The sequence below is a fragment of the Brachycentrus maculatus genome, unplaced genomic scaffold (assembly GCF_059751285.1).
Source record: "Brachycentrus maculatus isolate JH-2025_06_01 unplaced genomic scaffold, ASM5975128v1 h1tg000318l, whole genome shotgun sequence".
NCBI classification, from domain to species: Eukaryota; Metazoa; Arthropoda; class Insecta; order Trichoptera; family Brachycentridae; genus Brachycentrus; species Brachycentrus maculatus.
The window spans coordinates 144263-157594 of record NW_028281067.1 but is presented as its reverse complement, the minus strand read 5'-3'; the positions used below and the strand labels follow the sequence as shown (position 1 = coordinate 157594).

General features: G+C 30.2%; 1 protein-coding gene and 1 non-coding gene across 2 annotated transcripts in view; one reads left to right on the top strand and one right to left on the bottom strand.

Moving 5' to 3' along the window:
- The window catches only part of LOC148304434 (uncharacterized), a 160493-nt gene that overhangs the window by 28547 nt on the left and 118614 nt on the right, over nt 1-13332 (bottom strand). Inside the window, exon 3 of the mRNA XM_088268309.1 lies at nt 10677-10910. Coding sequence (XP_088124435.1) covers nt 10677-10910 — 234 coding nt within the window. The remainder of the gene's footprint in view (nt 1-10676; nt 10911-13332) is intronic.
- Nucleotides 991-1140, top strand: LOC148304435 (U12 minor spliceosomal RNA). Its single transcript, XR_015838342.1, has one exon. It is a non-coding gene; the product is annotated as a U12 minor spliceosomal RNA (small nuclear RNA).

The window sequence follows — 13332 nt, the reverse complement described above, 5'->3', positions numbered from 1 at the left end:
TGACCTACGTAGCGTGCTTGTGTTGGGTAAACTGTCTGTTAGGCGGTTATTTGTTTCTCCGCGGGCTTTGTAGCCATCTTGTCCACGGGATGATTTCGCAGCATTCAATTTACACGTCCAAACTCCAAACTTTCATTTGTTTACATCTCAATATAGATGAAGGAGAAGGAAGTCAGGGTATTTTATTAGTCGGATTATTTTACATATATACAAAAAAACGCCTCAGAACATATATTTCAATTGTTTATGTAGCTTATAATTTGATCAGTTATTTATTTTCAAATTACTTTGAGAGTGAATAAGTATTTGGACACACTCAAAATATTGAGAATATCCATTTTTTATTTATGGTTTACTTGATAAATATCACTATTTCTAAAAATCTATTAAATTTAGTAATTTTGTAGTAATGTCTATCCCTTTTACGCTCCTTCACTAACGTCATCCGTAGTCTATCAAATATGTTCGACTACTAAATTCAAGAATCTAGAATGTAAGTCTTATCATTTCGCCTATAAATTTAGGAGATATAGCTTCCTAACAATACGCCTGCTGATTTACTTACATATATTCGATACTAAATAAATATTGAGTATGTTTGCATTTATAGTACATGTAAATAAAAAATAGAATTCAACTTTTTTAGTTATTGTTTAATAAAGACACTTAATATAAAATATACAGAATTTCCATATGTGCAATATTTTATTTTTCACAACTTTATATGAAAACTTAAGTAGAATATGAGAAATTTTTGAAATTTCAGATGAAAAATATATAAACTTTATCCGTTTGAAAGACAGAATAAACATTACATTTGTTTTAAAATAAATAACCCCACAAAAAGTTTCAGACCAGTTTATATGTATTCTTTCATAGTTCATTTTTTACTTTATAGCGCCACCAGCAGATGGCGCTATCGCTCATTTTCCAGTACAAGAGTAGCGTCTCAGCGGCAGTATATATAGGATTGCCGGTCTGCGGCAATTCGTGCCTTAAACTAATGAGTAAGGAAAATATTAAGCCTTGGTGACGCTTGGCTATGCTTTCTTAAGCGCTCGTATTTTTGAAGAGGTACAGGTCGTCCCTTCGAGATGCTCGCCTACTTTTGCGAGTGTTTCGGGTGAAGCGATCTGCCTCCCTAAACCAAATGTAGTATACTGGGTACAGTTTGTTTGAGGTGTACGGCGTACGGAAGTATCATTCATCATACGTTTTATTCGTATGTGAACACGTTCTGATTTGTGAACCGCATTCGATTTAAAATAAACCTGAAAATTAGTAAAATATATTTCTTCTAACCTTCGTCCGCACCCGATGGTGCATAGGGCAATGCATCATATAAACGCAGTGTTATCTTGATCGTTAGTTGACACATGAAGGAAAGGTGATCATCCCTCCGCTTCAGGCACCAGTCCAGGGTAATATTGGATAAATATTGGAGTGAAAAAGTGATTTATATTTATTTGACCCCCCCTGGAAATCGAACCCGGGACCTCCAGTACGATAAAAGAGCGTGCTGACCGTTACACTACGGATGCGGACAAAAAGAAAGTGCGGAGGTGGGGTAAAATTTTAGCCTGAACTCCATGCCGTTTCTCTGCAGGGGTAGTCAGATAGAATGGAACGCCACACCCATCTGTCTTTGCAAATAATCTTCATCTCTACCACATTCATGCATTTCTTAATATATGCCCACCGATTATATCGATCCTTGACCTAACTACTTACAAGTTTCAAGTATTTAAAATTTATGTATTTTAACATATTATTTTATGGTTTACAGCGTGAATTGTATTTTATGTTAAAAGTTGTGGCTAATGGAGTTGGAAAACTCAGAGCATACGATATGTAGAACTGCGGTCGATAAATAGGATGCTAATATTTGAGCTTTTGTACCTAAGGTAAAGGACCCTGTTACTGATCATAAATTTATTGAACATATATTTATTTATTTTTCCACCAAAGTGGAGTAGGAACTAATAATGCGTCTTTATGGAAAATATGGAAGGAAGTGGTTCATGTAACAAATGATTAGATGCAGTGTAATATGCAGTATCGCATGTAGGGAATAAAGAGTCAGAAAAGGAATCATTTCAATTTCGTTGAATATTCCATAAAATAAATATTTCAAATAAAATAAAAATTACAACATTTTTGAGTGTGTTCTCAAATTTGAGATCCTCGACTTTGAGAGTTATTTTTACATTTTGACATCTCAAAAAAGATGAAGAAGAATATGAATGTCGGTGTATTTATAGGGCTCATGTAGAATGATTAAGTGATCACTTTGTACTCGTGTAACATTCACCATTCTACCCATGATTGACAATCATACTACTCAATTTTTTGGAACTCCTATATATTCTCGTATATATCATAAATCTCACACACAAACTGAACTCGCACATAAAGCGTAGTGAGATTTATGATAAATCTAGGAGTTATTTAATTATATTAATATTATATTAATATTTACACTTATCAAGTTTATCATAAATAAGATTTATGAAAAATTTGATTAGTGTGGTAGTCAATCATGGGCAAAGTGATCACTTATCCAGCCTTAAACTGGTCATAAGCCCTGTAAATACCCAGGCTTCCATATTATTCTTATCTTTGTTGTATTAATGGAATTAATTCTTTGTCATTTGTGTTCAAAATTTTAAAAACTTCTTGATTTGCTGTTGCTCTAAAATTTATAATAAAAATATGCTACGCATCTTTATGCGTCTTTTTTCAGGAAACATCTTCAAACGAAAGTATTATTTGTAATTATTAGAAAATAAGTAATACAAACAATAAATCATCGAAGAGCTTTAAAGTTTTCATAATAAATCATGGCAACTTATTACGCTGGATACAATGATTCCGGAATAATACATATATTTTCCGTAGTACGCAGTTCCGCAACAAAATAAGCAACAAGTAGAAGCCTCCGCACCCCTAACTCTGCCTTGTAATCGAGGGGGTAGGTGGCTCTATCGATCTGCCGCTAGGGGAGGGAGGCTGTATGGCTGGGATGGCAACTGATTCACAATCAGTCATCCGACTAGCAACGCGTAGTGCCCTGCATTTCAATTCAAATCGCATTTTTTTTCAGGAAACATTTAAAAGCTCTAGAGGTTAATTACAGAGTATAAACTAACTAACTACTAGTACTAACTAACAATGAACTTTTTAAGTACAGTAATACGTCGATATAACGGGCCTCTATTTAACGAACATCACATCAAACAAAAATCGGAAAAAAATCCAATCGAATTTGGAAAAAATAAAAACATATTAATATTATTTCAAACCCTTATCAGTACCCCAATGATGCATGGGGCTCTACAATATTATAAAAGCAGTGTTATCTTGATCGTTATTAACACATAAAGGAAAGGTGGTCAGCCCTCCTCTTTAGGTACCAATCCAGGGTAGTTTGAATAAATATTAGAGTGAAAAATTCACTTGTTTTTATTTGACATCTTCCTGGAAAAATAAACCAGGGACCTAAAGTAAGGTAGCCAAGCGTGCTGACTATTACACTGCGGAGACAGATAAAGAATTCCGGACAAATAATAGACAAAAATCCAGTCAAATGGAAAAAAAAAAACAAAACGTCCTGTTAATTCCAACATGCTTAAATTCAAGTGTCGCCGCGTGTAAAAACTTTTTAGCGGCTATGATAATCACAAATTATGTCTCAAAACTTCAAAAGTACAAACAAAACTTGATTCCTTTTAAATCAGGATTACCGAAAGCAAGCGCGTCGATATCAAACAACAACGTCACTTCACGATGAGTGTCCGAAGACAATAAATATAATTTTGTTTGTTTTTGGTACTGTTTATTACAGTGTTTATATTAAAAAAAAGGTTTCTGATTTATTTCTAACTATTTTTACAAATTAGACTTTTGGTTTTAACGAATACCAACTCCCCGCAAGTAGTCCATCATATCGAGGTTATACTGTCCCTATAAACGTATTTTTATTATTTTTAAATTGTCATTATTATCATCAATGTTAATAATGTCAGCCTCCCCTTAAGTACAGTGGTTTGATAACGTGCCTTTTACTTGTTTGTTAAGGGTTTGGTTTCAATGAGAGAGGTCTCGTGTTTGAATCCCAGGGTGGCTAATATAAAAAAATTGTATCGTCAAGTTGAGTTAAGTTAAGTATTCATGTTCTTTAAAAGTGAAAAACCATTACTACGATTTGAAAAAAGTTTTCAAGATAAAAATTTATCTTTCAATGTGGAAAGTTAGAGAATTATACGCAAATAACAGTAAAATTGAGCTTTTTATCCCAATTAATTGAGTCTACGAAAAGTTATTTTTACATTAAAAGCTTTATAAGGCTAAATATACACTCCCTGTTTAAATTAAGGCATTCTCTGTATTAAACATTGAGTAAACGTATTTAATTAAAGATTATAACTACGTTTTTCTATTACAGCTAATATTAATTCTAGACTTATTAAGAATTTGAATATTTAATAGGTAAGTACCTATTTTGAGCCTTCAAAGGAATAAAAGGAATGTGTGTGTAAATCATGCAATAATTCATCAAAGAATCGTAAAACATAATATTTAAAAAATGTAGGTACGTAACGAAATATTGCCTACGCAGTAGCAAATGAAAAAAATAATCGTGAGTAGATACAAAATTTTAATTAAATTATTTTAAATGAATGTTATTAAAATATACATTTTGGAAAAAAAAAACACTTTTTTGTTTCAAAGAGTTTAACTTGTTCGGAAAATAGAAAAAAAGTCAATAAAAACCCAAGGAAAATCTTTTTTAAATACATAGATTCTCGTTTACCTACTTTGTAAGGAGCTAAATGTTCCAGAAGAAGGTCTCCTTTATAATATTTCTTTGTAAATTGTAAAGAAGACCGCCTTGTCAAAAACAAACACGTTTTTAGTGGATTTCATTTATTTTCTTCCTTTATTATACAATATCAAATTAAAATATCTGAATGATCAAGAGAAAATATGGAGGCAAGTTGTACAAATTTCGTGTATGATGTAAGGCTGTAAATATAAAATAATTAAAGAAATAAAATCTGCTGGAAATTTTAACATTGAATTTAACGAGTGTAAGTAATTTTACGAGTGTAAAGAAAGTGTAAAATTATTATCAAGTAAACAAGTTTTTTTTAAAAAATTGTTGATATCTCAGCAGAGATGAAGAAGAGTGGATGGAAATCTGAGTTTGCACAGGGCTTATAACGTTAAAATCAGAGTGTGTACAGGGCTTATACAGGGCTTATGACATGTCAAAGGCTGGTTTAGTGATCGCTTAACCTATCATAGGTTGGTTAAGTGATCACCTTTGGCTTGTTATAAGCTCTGTCATTACCTAGACTTTTATATTCTTTTTCAATTATTTTAAGACGACAAAAAAATGTAAATAAATAACTCCTGGAAAAATCCAGATTTTAATATTTGGACACATTTAAAACGCTGAAAAAGTACAATTTTATTATTCTAGATGTTTTACTGTATCAATTTAATATCCATCTATCCCTATGGAAGATGAGATATTTTTTTATCTAACTTTGTTTTTAAAAAATACCAAAAATAATGTGGATAAAATCATGAATAAGATCGCGTTTTATTAATTTTTGTGGATTTAAATAAATGAAAAATTGGCAATTGGCAATATAAAACTTGTAAAGTTCGCAATGAAAATAGGTAAATTATTTCGAGAAATAAAAATACTTTGAGTTCTGATCCACTCACATTTTTATTAACCAACTAGTTTCGGCAACAACCTGTTGCCCTCTTCAGGGTTTCATTTATTACTGAAACCCTGAAGAGGGCAATAGGTTGTTGCCGAAACTAGTTGGTTAATAAAAATGTGAGTGGATCAGAACACAAAGTATTTTTATTTCTCGAAATAATATATCAATATGATCCACAAAGTTAATGCTTTCAATATTCAAAACAAAATAGGTAAATTGACAATTTCATTGCAATTATTGTAATTCCAAATTTGTTGACCTATTAATCGCATAGGTTAAAATTTTATTAATGGAGCTTTCCAATTATTTCCACTAAATATTGCAATTGCGTCCGACAAGAGTATCTCGCCTGAGATTATTAACTAATTTGTCATTTTCGCTATATGATATGCCCCTTTGTAGAATATTCTGGGTTTGAGTAACTGGTAATTAGGTAACTAACATGCTAGTTGGAATGGACTTCTGAGGGATTCCACTAATTGCACCTGATATTGGTCACGATGCAATTAAGTCATTTTAGATCAAGATAACTACGTTTATTATATAGTAATCCGTTACCTTTGAGCTTTTAGGGGAGTCAAAGGATTGTAAAGAAAAAATTAAATGCTTTATACAAATTATTTTTTGATATCTCATCAAAGATGAAGAAGAATATGGAAGTCTGGGCATTTACGGGGCTGACAACCGTCATAGGCTGGTTTAAGTGATCACTTTACAAACGTGTAACATTCACCAATTCTACCCATTATTGATAACCACATCACTCGAAATCCCAGACTTCTATATTCTTCTTCATCTTTGATGAGATGTCAAAAAATAATATGAAAATAACTCCTGTATTTGGAGATAATCCAGATTTTGTGAACAAGTATTTAGACACACTCAAAATGTTGCTTTATACACACATATTATAGTGGTAAAGAAGCAATATTTAAACCACTATGTAATTTTCCATTTGAAAACCTACGAAACAACTTTATTAAAATCACTAGACATCTTTTTAACACTTAATTATGATGTCAATCGGTTTCAAAGCAAATTTATAATAATATAAAATAATTTGGTATTGATTAGTCTTCTTTTCAGAAGACTAATCAATACCAAATTATAAACGTGTGTGCATATTTATGTACATGTAGGTACACATATGCAGGGCTTTTGTTCATGTAACGCGGTGGAACGTAATTCTAATATCTTTTCACTGATATATATTTTTTAATTTTCAAAATCGTTTAGACGAAACAATGTTTGTGCTTACATTATTACAATCTTTGTTTATTTATATAATTCGTCAAAATGATAAAATATGGTAATTTAATGAATGCTTAGATAATATTTGAATATAAGGACCTTTTTTGTTTAAAAAAAGTCCTGTGTGTATGTATGTATGAGTATGTCTATTTAAATGCATTTAATTCTACTTCATTTGCCTTTCAGTAGCTATACTGTTAAAATCTATTGTGACACATGTTCGATGCATTCCGCATCAAAACACGTGTCACAATAGATTATAAGAAGTGGTATTTACATGGTAAAATTTAAATTAAATATATGAAATTTCTTTTGATTAATTAATCAATTTTATAAAATTAAACAATTTGTTTTAACCAGTTTTTTATTATAAGCACACTATAACCTACCGGTTTCGACAAGAATTTTGTCATCATAAGGGTTTATTAAATTCCAAAAAAATATAAACCTTAAAAAACTCATAATTAATTACAATTTTTTAAAGGATTTAACGTGGGTCAAAGTGTACTAATAATTAAAAAGTGGTTAAAACAAAGTTGTTTAATTTTATAATGTTTATAAAATGTGCCACTAAGTATCTGCGAAAAACATTCAAGAAATAATCAATTAATTGATGTTTTTAGAATTGCCCGCAAATCTGAATAAAAATTAATGATTTAAATTAGTTACGAATAGTTCTCATAACTATGCAATGTTTTGAATATTTGTGGATTGTTCGTCAACAATTTTAATATGAGTAGAAGTTTTACCTTGAATATCTAGAGTTGCACAGGTTCCAGGTACTACACAGAGTATAATTTGAAAAGTTACACATCCCCGACTACATACCCGTCAGAGTGTTCAACGAAAGTTCCGATATTTACGTAGACTTGAATACTGATTTAATTTTGGCATTATAAATATGATTAAAATCAAATTGAAAAGATAAAAATAATAGAAAATAATCACTGCTTGAAAAACGTCGATTTACAATCATATTCTCTTTTTTATTTTTCGGTTTTTACAAGGCGTACCCGTCTACGCGTTGCTGTGATTATTGAAAAATAAATATAAAAGAAAGCACACATTTATAATCTGTCACCAGTCTGATGATAATGGTCACGACGAAACCCGGTCACTGGTCAAACAAAATAAATGTTTAAAAAATATTATTTTATTACATGTTGTATTTTATTACATTTATAATCTGTCTAATTTCACAATTCTAGTAAAGCAGTTAAAATATTAAACCAACTAACTTACCATCACGTCCTTTTCCACAGGGGTAGGCAGAGAGGATAAAATGTCTCAGTGCTCTATTTTTGCAAACATTCGTCACCTTTTCCACACTTTTGCATCTCCAATTTTACCGCATTTGGGCCTGTCCACTTTTAAGTATTTGAGGAAGTAATTGAACAATCTAGGTTTTCCCGGTATTACTCGGTTTCTATTTTCAACTACTTATACTTCGTCAATCTATTCAATATATTATTATTTTTAAAAGCAGAATATATTTTTGTTATTGCCCTGGCTCCAAAAAATATCGAAAACGCATAAATAATTTAGCAATAAAAACACGGTCGATACAAGCATAATTGAATTTAAAAATATTTATTTATTTATTTGGCAGTAACCCAGTGAAAGGATGACTGAAATTTATTTGAAATGGGAAAAATAAACATAACGCTCACTCCATTCAACAACGTCATTTATCAAAAATCGTCAATTTCAGTTGTGCATGTTTTGGGAATGTTTAGATAATGTACTATATCCCAGCAAAAGTGGCATATTTTTAACTAAATATTTACCCGCTACAGGGCAGAAAGTGTTGTTTTTGCATTTTGAAGAAAGGGTACTGTTTAATTTTTTTTTAATGTACTAAATATTTTTCTAATGGAAAAACAACCTTCAGGTTTTACCTAAAAAGATTTGTTGCACGGTAAAAAGTTCAAAAAGTGGCTTGATAATCATTTTTCACACATGTCATTATATTCTTGAATTTTAAAAACGATCTCCCGAAAAATCAAGTTTTTTTATACATGACGTTGTTGAAGGGAGTAGTGATATTACATTTGAATTACATATAATACGAGGAAAGTTTACTAATTCATTTTGGAAGTAGGATAGTTATGGGTTACATTACTATGCAATAAGTATAAACCCTTATTGTATTAAGGGAAGCTATCGGATGTTCAGAGTATCGATTCTCGGAGTGATGTAGTTTGAAAGGGATGACCCTGAACATTTTATGACCTTTTCGAGAATGTATGCTAACTGAAGAAACGGGTGTGCAAATAGAGTCGAACTCACATCATATTGTACTACAAAGTTGGTCAATCACAGCGAAAGAGTGCGTTATATGAAAAGTTTATAAAATATAAATACAAGTTTTGTAGAATGTAAAATATAATATCACGATAAAGTGTAGGGCAATTTTTTTATCGCACAGCTAAACATTTTTTGTAACTTGTACAAAAAATATATAAATAACTTGATATCAGACATTTTTTTATTACCTAACGTCCAAGTGACTCTGAAATCTAGCTACGGCTTGTGCAACACCACTTATTATGATCCTTTTCAGGCTTCAACTTTTAAAGTTTCATAGCCTATGCCTACTCGTGAGTGGATTTGCTCTTTATGTTTAAAGTTACTATAATTTCATGTAATTCATGAGTGAAAATTCTAGGTATAAAATACTCGCTTTTGATATGAGACATGTTCGTTCTTTCCTTTTATATAAAACAAGATGAAAGCCTGAGTAACCCAGGGCTTACGACCTGGCATTTGAAATTAAATTGACACCTCAACCGTAGGGTGAATAATCCTGTGTCCGATACATTTAATATTATTTAAATATAATGATATTGAGAAATAATGCATGGCAAACATTATTAATAAAATGTATAAGTGTGTTGAGATGGGCTGGACATGTGAATTGAATTAGTGAAGAAAAAACCATAAAACAATTTTATGAGGTAAATGTGGTTGGCAGAGGAAGACCAAGGAATACTTGGTATGAAAAAGTAATTTAAAATACACGAAAGAGCCAGAATAATTAGCGGGTATGTATGAGAAGATGCATGAATGTGGAAGAGGCGAAAGGGGAGAGTTTTGATAAAAAGTTTTTTTATAAATTCCAATACATACTATTTATTATTCATTTAGATAGATATATAAGGACCGTCAGTCCATTTAATCTTCGTATTCGTTTGAAAATGCCATAAATAGGCGAAACAATTGTCACATTATTAATTTTTATGTGTTTTTTTAACAATAAAATACAACTCAGTATTTTTTTGACATCTCATCAATGATGGAGAAGAATATGGAAGTCTGGGCATTTACGGGGCTGACGACCGTCATAGGCTGATTTAAGTTATCACTTTACACAGTGTAACATTCACCAATTCTATCCATTATTGACAAACACACTACTCAAATTCTTGGAAGTTCTATATATATGAACAAATTTTGAAACATTGTTGTTGAATCACTAAAACTTCACAACTTAGTAGACTCCAAAAATCTATGAGTGTGATTTAAAAATTAATACATATATTCATAACATATTGTAAAAAAATGCGCATGAAAACAAGTCCGAACCATAGCGCGGCCGTTCACGTTTCGAATTAGAAAGTTTGAGATCTCAGCCTTGAATTAACTTTTTTGGTGATAATCAACGTAAAAATATTTTTGAATTCTTACCCCAATATGCTGTCCATCAACGTAGAGTTGCGGTACAAGGACGTCGGAGGACCTCATCCTGTCCTTGATTTCTTCCTGGTATTCCCCGCTCATGAAGACGTCTCTCTCCTCGTACTTGATGAGCAGATTCCTGAGGATCTTCTTCACCAAGATACACTTCTGGTAGGTCCCTCGGACGATGCCCATCGAAGTGCTGTAGAGGACGACTTTTCCGGCGTCTTTTTCCTTGTAACTCTGGAAAAAGGGAAAACAGAAAGTTATATTTAGATAAACTATATTTTAAATATTTTTTATGTTTGTATGTACTCGTGTGTGTGTATATATATATATATATATATATATATATATATATATATATATATATATATATATATATATATATATATATATATATTTATATACATATATATATATATATATATATATATATATATATATATATATATATATATATATATATATATATATATATATGTATATACATATATATATATATATATATATATATATATATATATATATATATATATATATATATATATATATATATATACATAAATTGTTTGTAATAATTTATGTGTTATACTTTACACACGTGCAATATTCACCATTCTACCCATCATTGAAAACGTGTGCACATGTGCAAAGTGATCACTTGACTAGCCTATGACAGATCAAAGGCCTATAAATACCCAGACATTCATATTCTTTATCATCTTTCTTGATATGCCAATTTTTTTTGGTTAAAAATCTCAAATCTCCTAAAATTATTCTTCATCTCTATAATTTTTAACGAAAAAATGTATTCGAGTAAGGTACGTGCGTGTTTTTATTTTCACCCATGATACAAAAGTTTTTTTAATTTTTTTTTATTAAAAAAAACAAAAAAAAAAACAATGGCAGCGCCATCTGTTACATTTAACAGAAAACACACTAACAGCGTGTTACGTGAGAGCTGCTATCATTTAGCATTTTTAATATTGTCCATTGCAATGAGGTTTCACATTTCTTTATTGTAAAATTAAATGTATAAGAATTACGTGTTTCCATGTTTTTCTTTTCCATTTCCCTACGTTAGTCATAGAAATGTGTAGTCGGTATAGCAAGTCAAAAATAATTACCCGGTTGGCGCCAAATTAGATTTTTAGAATGACAATACCAACTTAAATTCTAGTCTTAGGTAATGTTATTGTTGTCGTAAAACAAAGAAATGTTCAAATAATAAGGGTCTTTGTAGTCCGTTATGAATAATATAAATGCAGTATTCTATTTATTATTCATCGTGTCCTTTCATATTGAAACCTTGGTGGGTATTCCATACAATATCACGGTTGTATTAGATCCTCATTGCTTTAATTTGCTTTTTGATTGCATAATATCTTTTGTATAATATTGTAACAGTAAGTACAAGACTTAAAAGTTATTACAAGAAAAATGCAGGAATGAAGGATGTCTTTCTTTTTGTAATTTCTATTTTCTGAAGATTCTAGAATACTTATAGCTAATGGATACAAGCATAAATCTTGTCAATGCATCGAAATACGTGTCATGTAAGATTAAAAGAAATTGTGACATTTAATAAGTAAAATTAAAAAGGGCACACATAATATCAAATTTATGTTTATTATAGTTAAAATAATGAATGGCAATTGAAACATAAATATAAAATATATTTATTTACTTTTATTTATTTATTTATTTTTCAAAACATATTACATAATATTCCCGATGAGTAATTTCTATTTTTTATTTTGGAACATGGAATTTACGTTAACAAGACTGGAACACAAATAATAAAGTTACAAAAGAGATTTAAATAATACATGGCAAAATTTGAAACAATAAACAGGTATAATAAATGGGCATAAGAAGCATATTAAAAAGAAATAAATGAGAAAAAAAATAAGTAAGAAGCTTATTTAAAATAAACAAATGAGAAAATATAAAAAAATTAGAAAAAAAACATTAGGTAAAAAAACAAAATAAGAAAATATGACTAAACACTACATTTATATCTTTCCATAAAGTATCTTTTCAGATCATTTTTTTGCATCCCCGAATGGGTTCTATTTTATAAATGTCAGGCAGCTGGGTTATTTTGGTATAGGCAATATAACAATGGTGTTTTGAATGTTATAACAATATACAAACAAAATGAAGTAAGATTTGCTTGGATGATGTACTGTACTTTACATATTCTGTATGAATAATATGTACAAGATAGAAGCACAAATAATTAATGTCACTCATTTAATTTCTCATGAAATGAACAAATACACCTCACTTTGTAATACTGGTACATTTCATTTTAAGTAACACATTTGTTTGTTTTGCGCTATTACGACACATGTTATATGTGTGTATTATGGCAGTGTTCCACAAACTTTTTCTGTTCAAGGTACACCTGCTAAATCAAGAAATTTTAGAGGTCCAAAGATAAAAACAAAGTTTGTTTAATATTGATGTATCATTAATAATAATATAATGCGAAAATATATATTACGTCTTACGTTAAATGCAAAATCTAAGCCTGCTTAACTAAGCACAGGAGATAAAAATTTTGAGCAATTGTTGATAAGACTGCTTTCATCTCTTCGTTGATCATCCGCATGCGTTTTCTTTTTTTTTAAAAAAAGCAGTTAGAGTCGAAAATCTC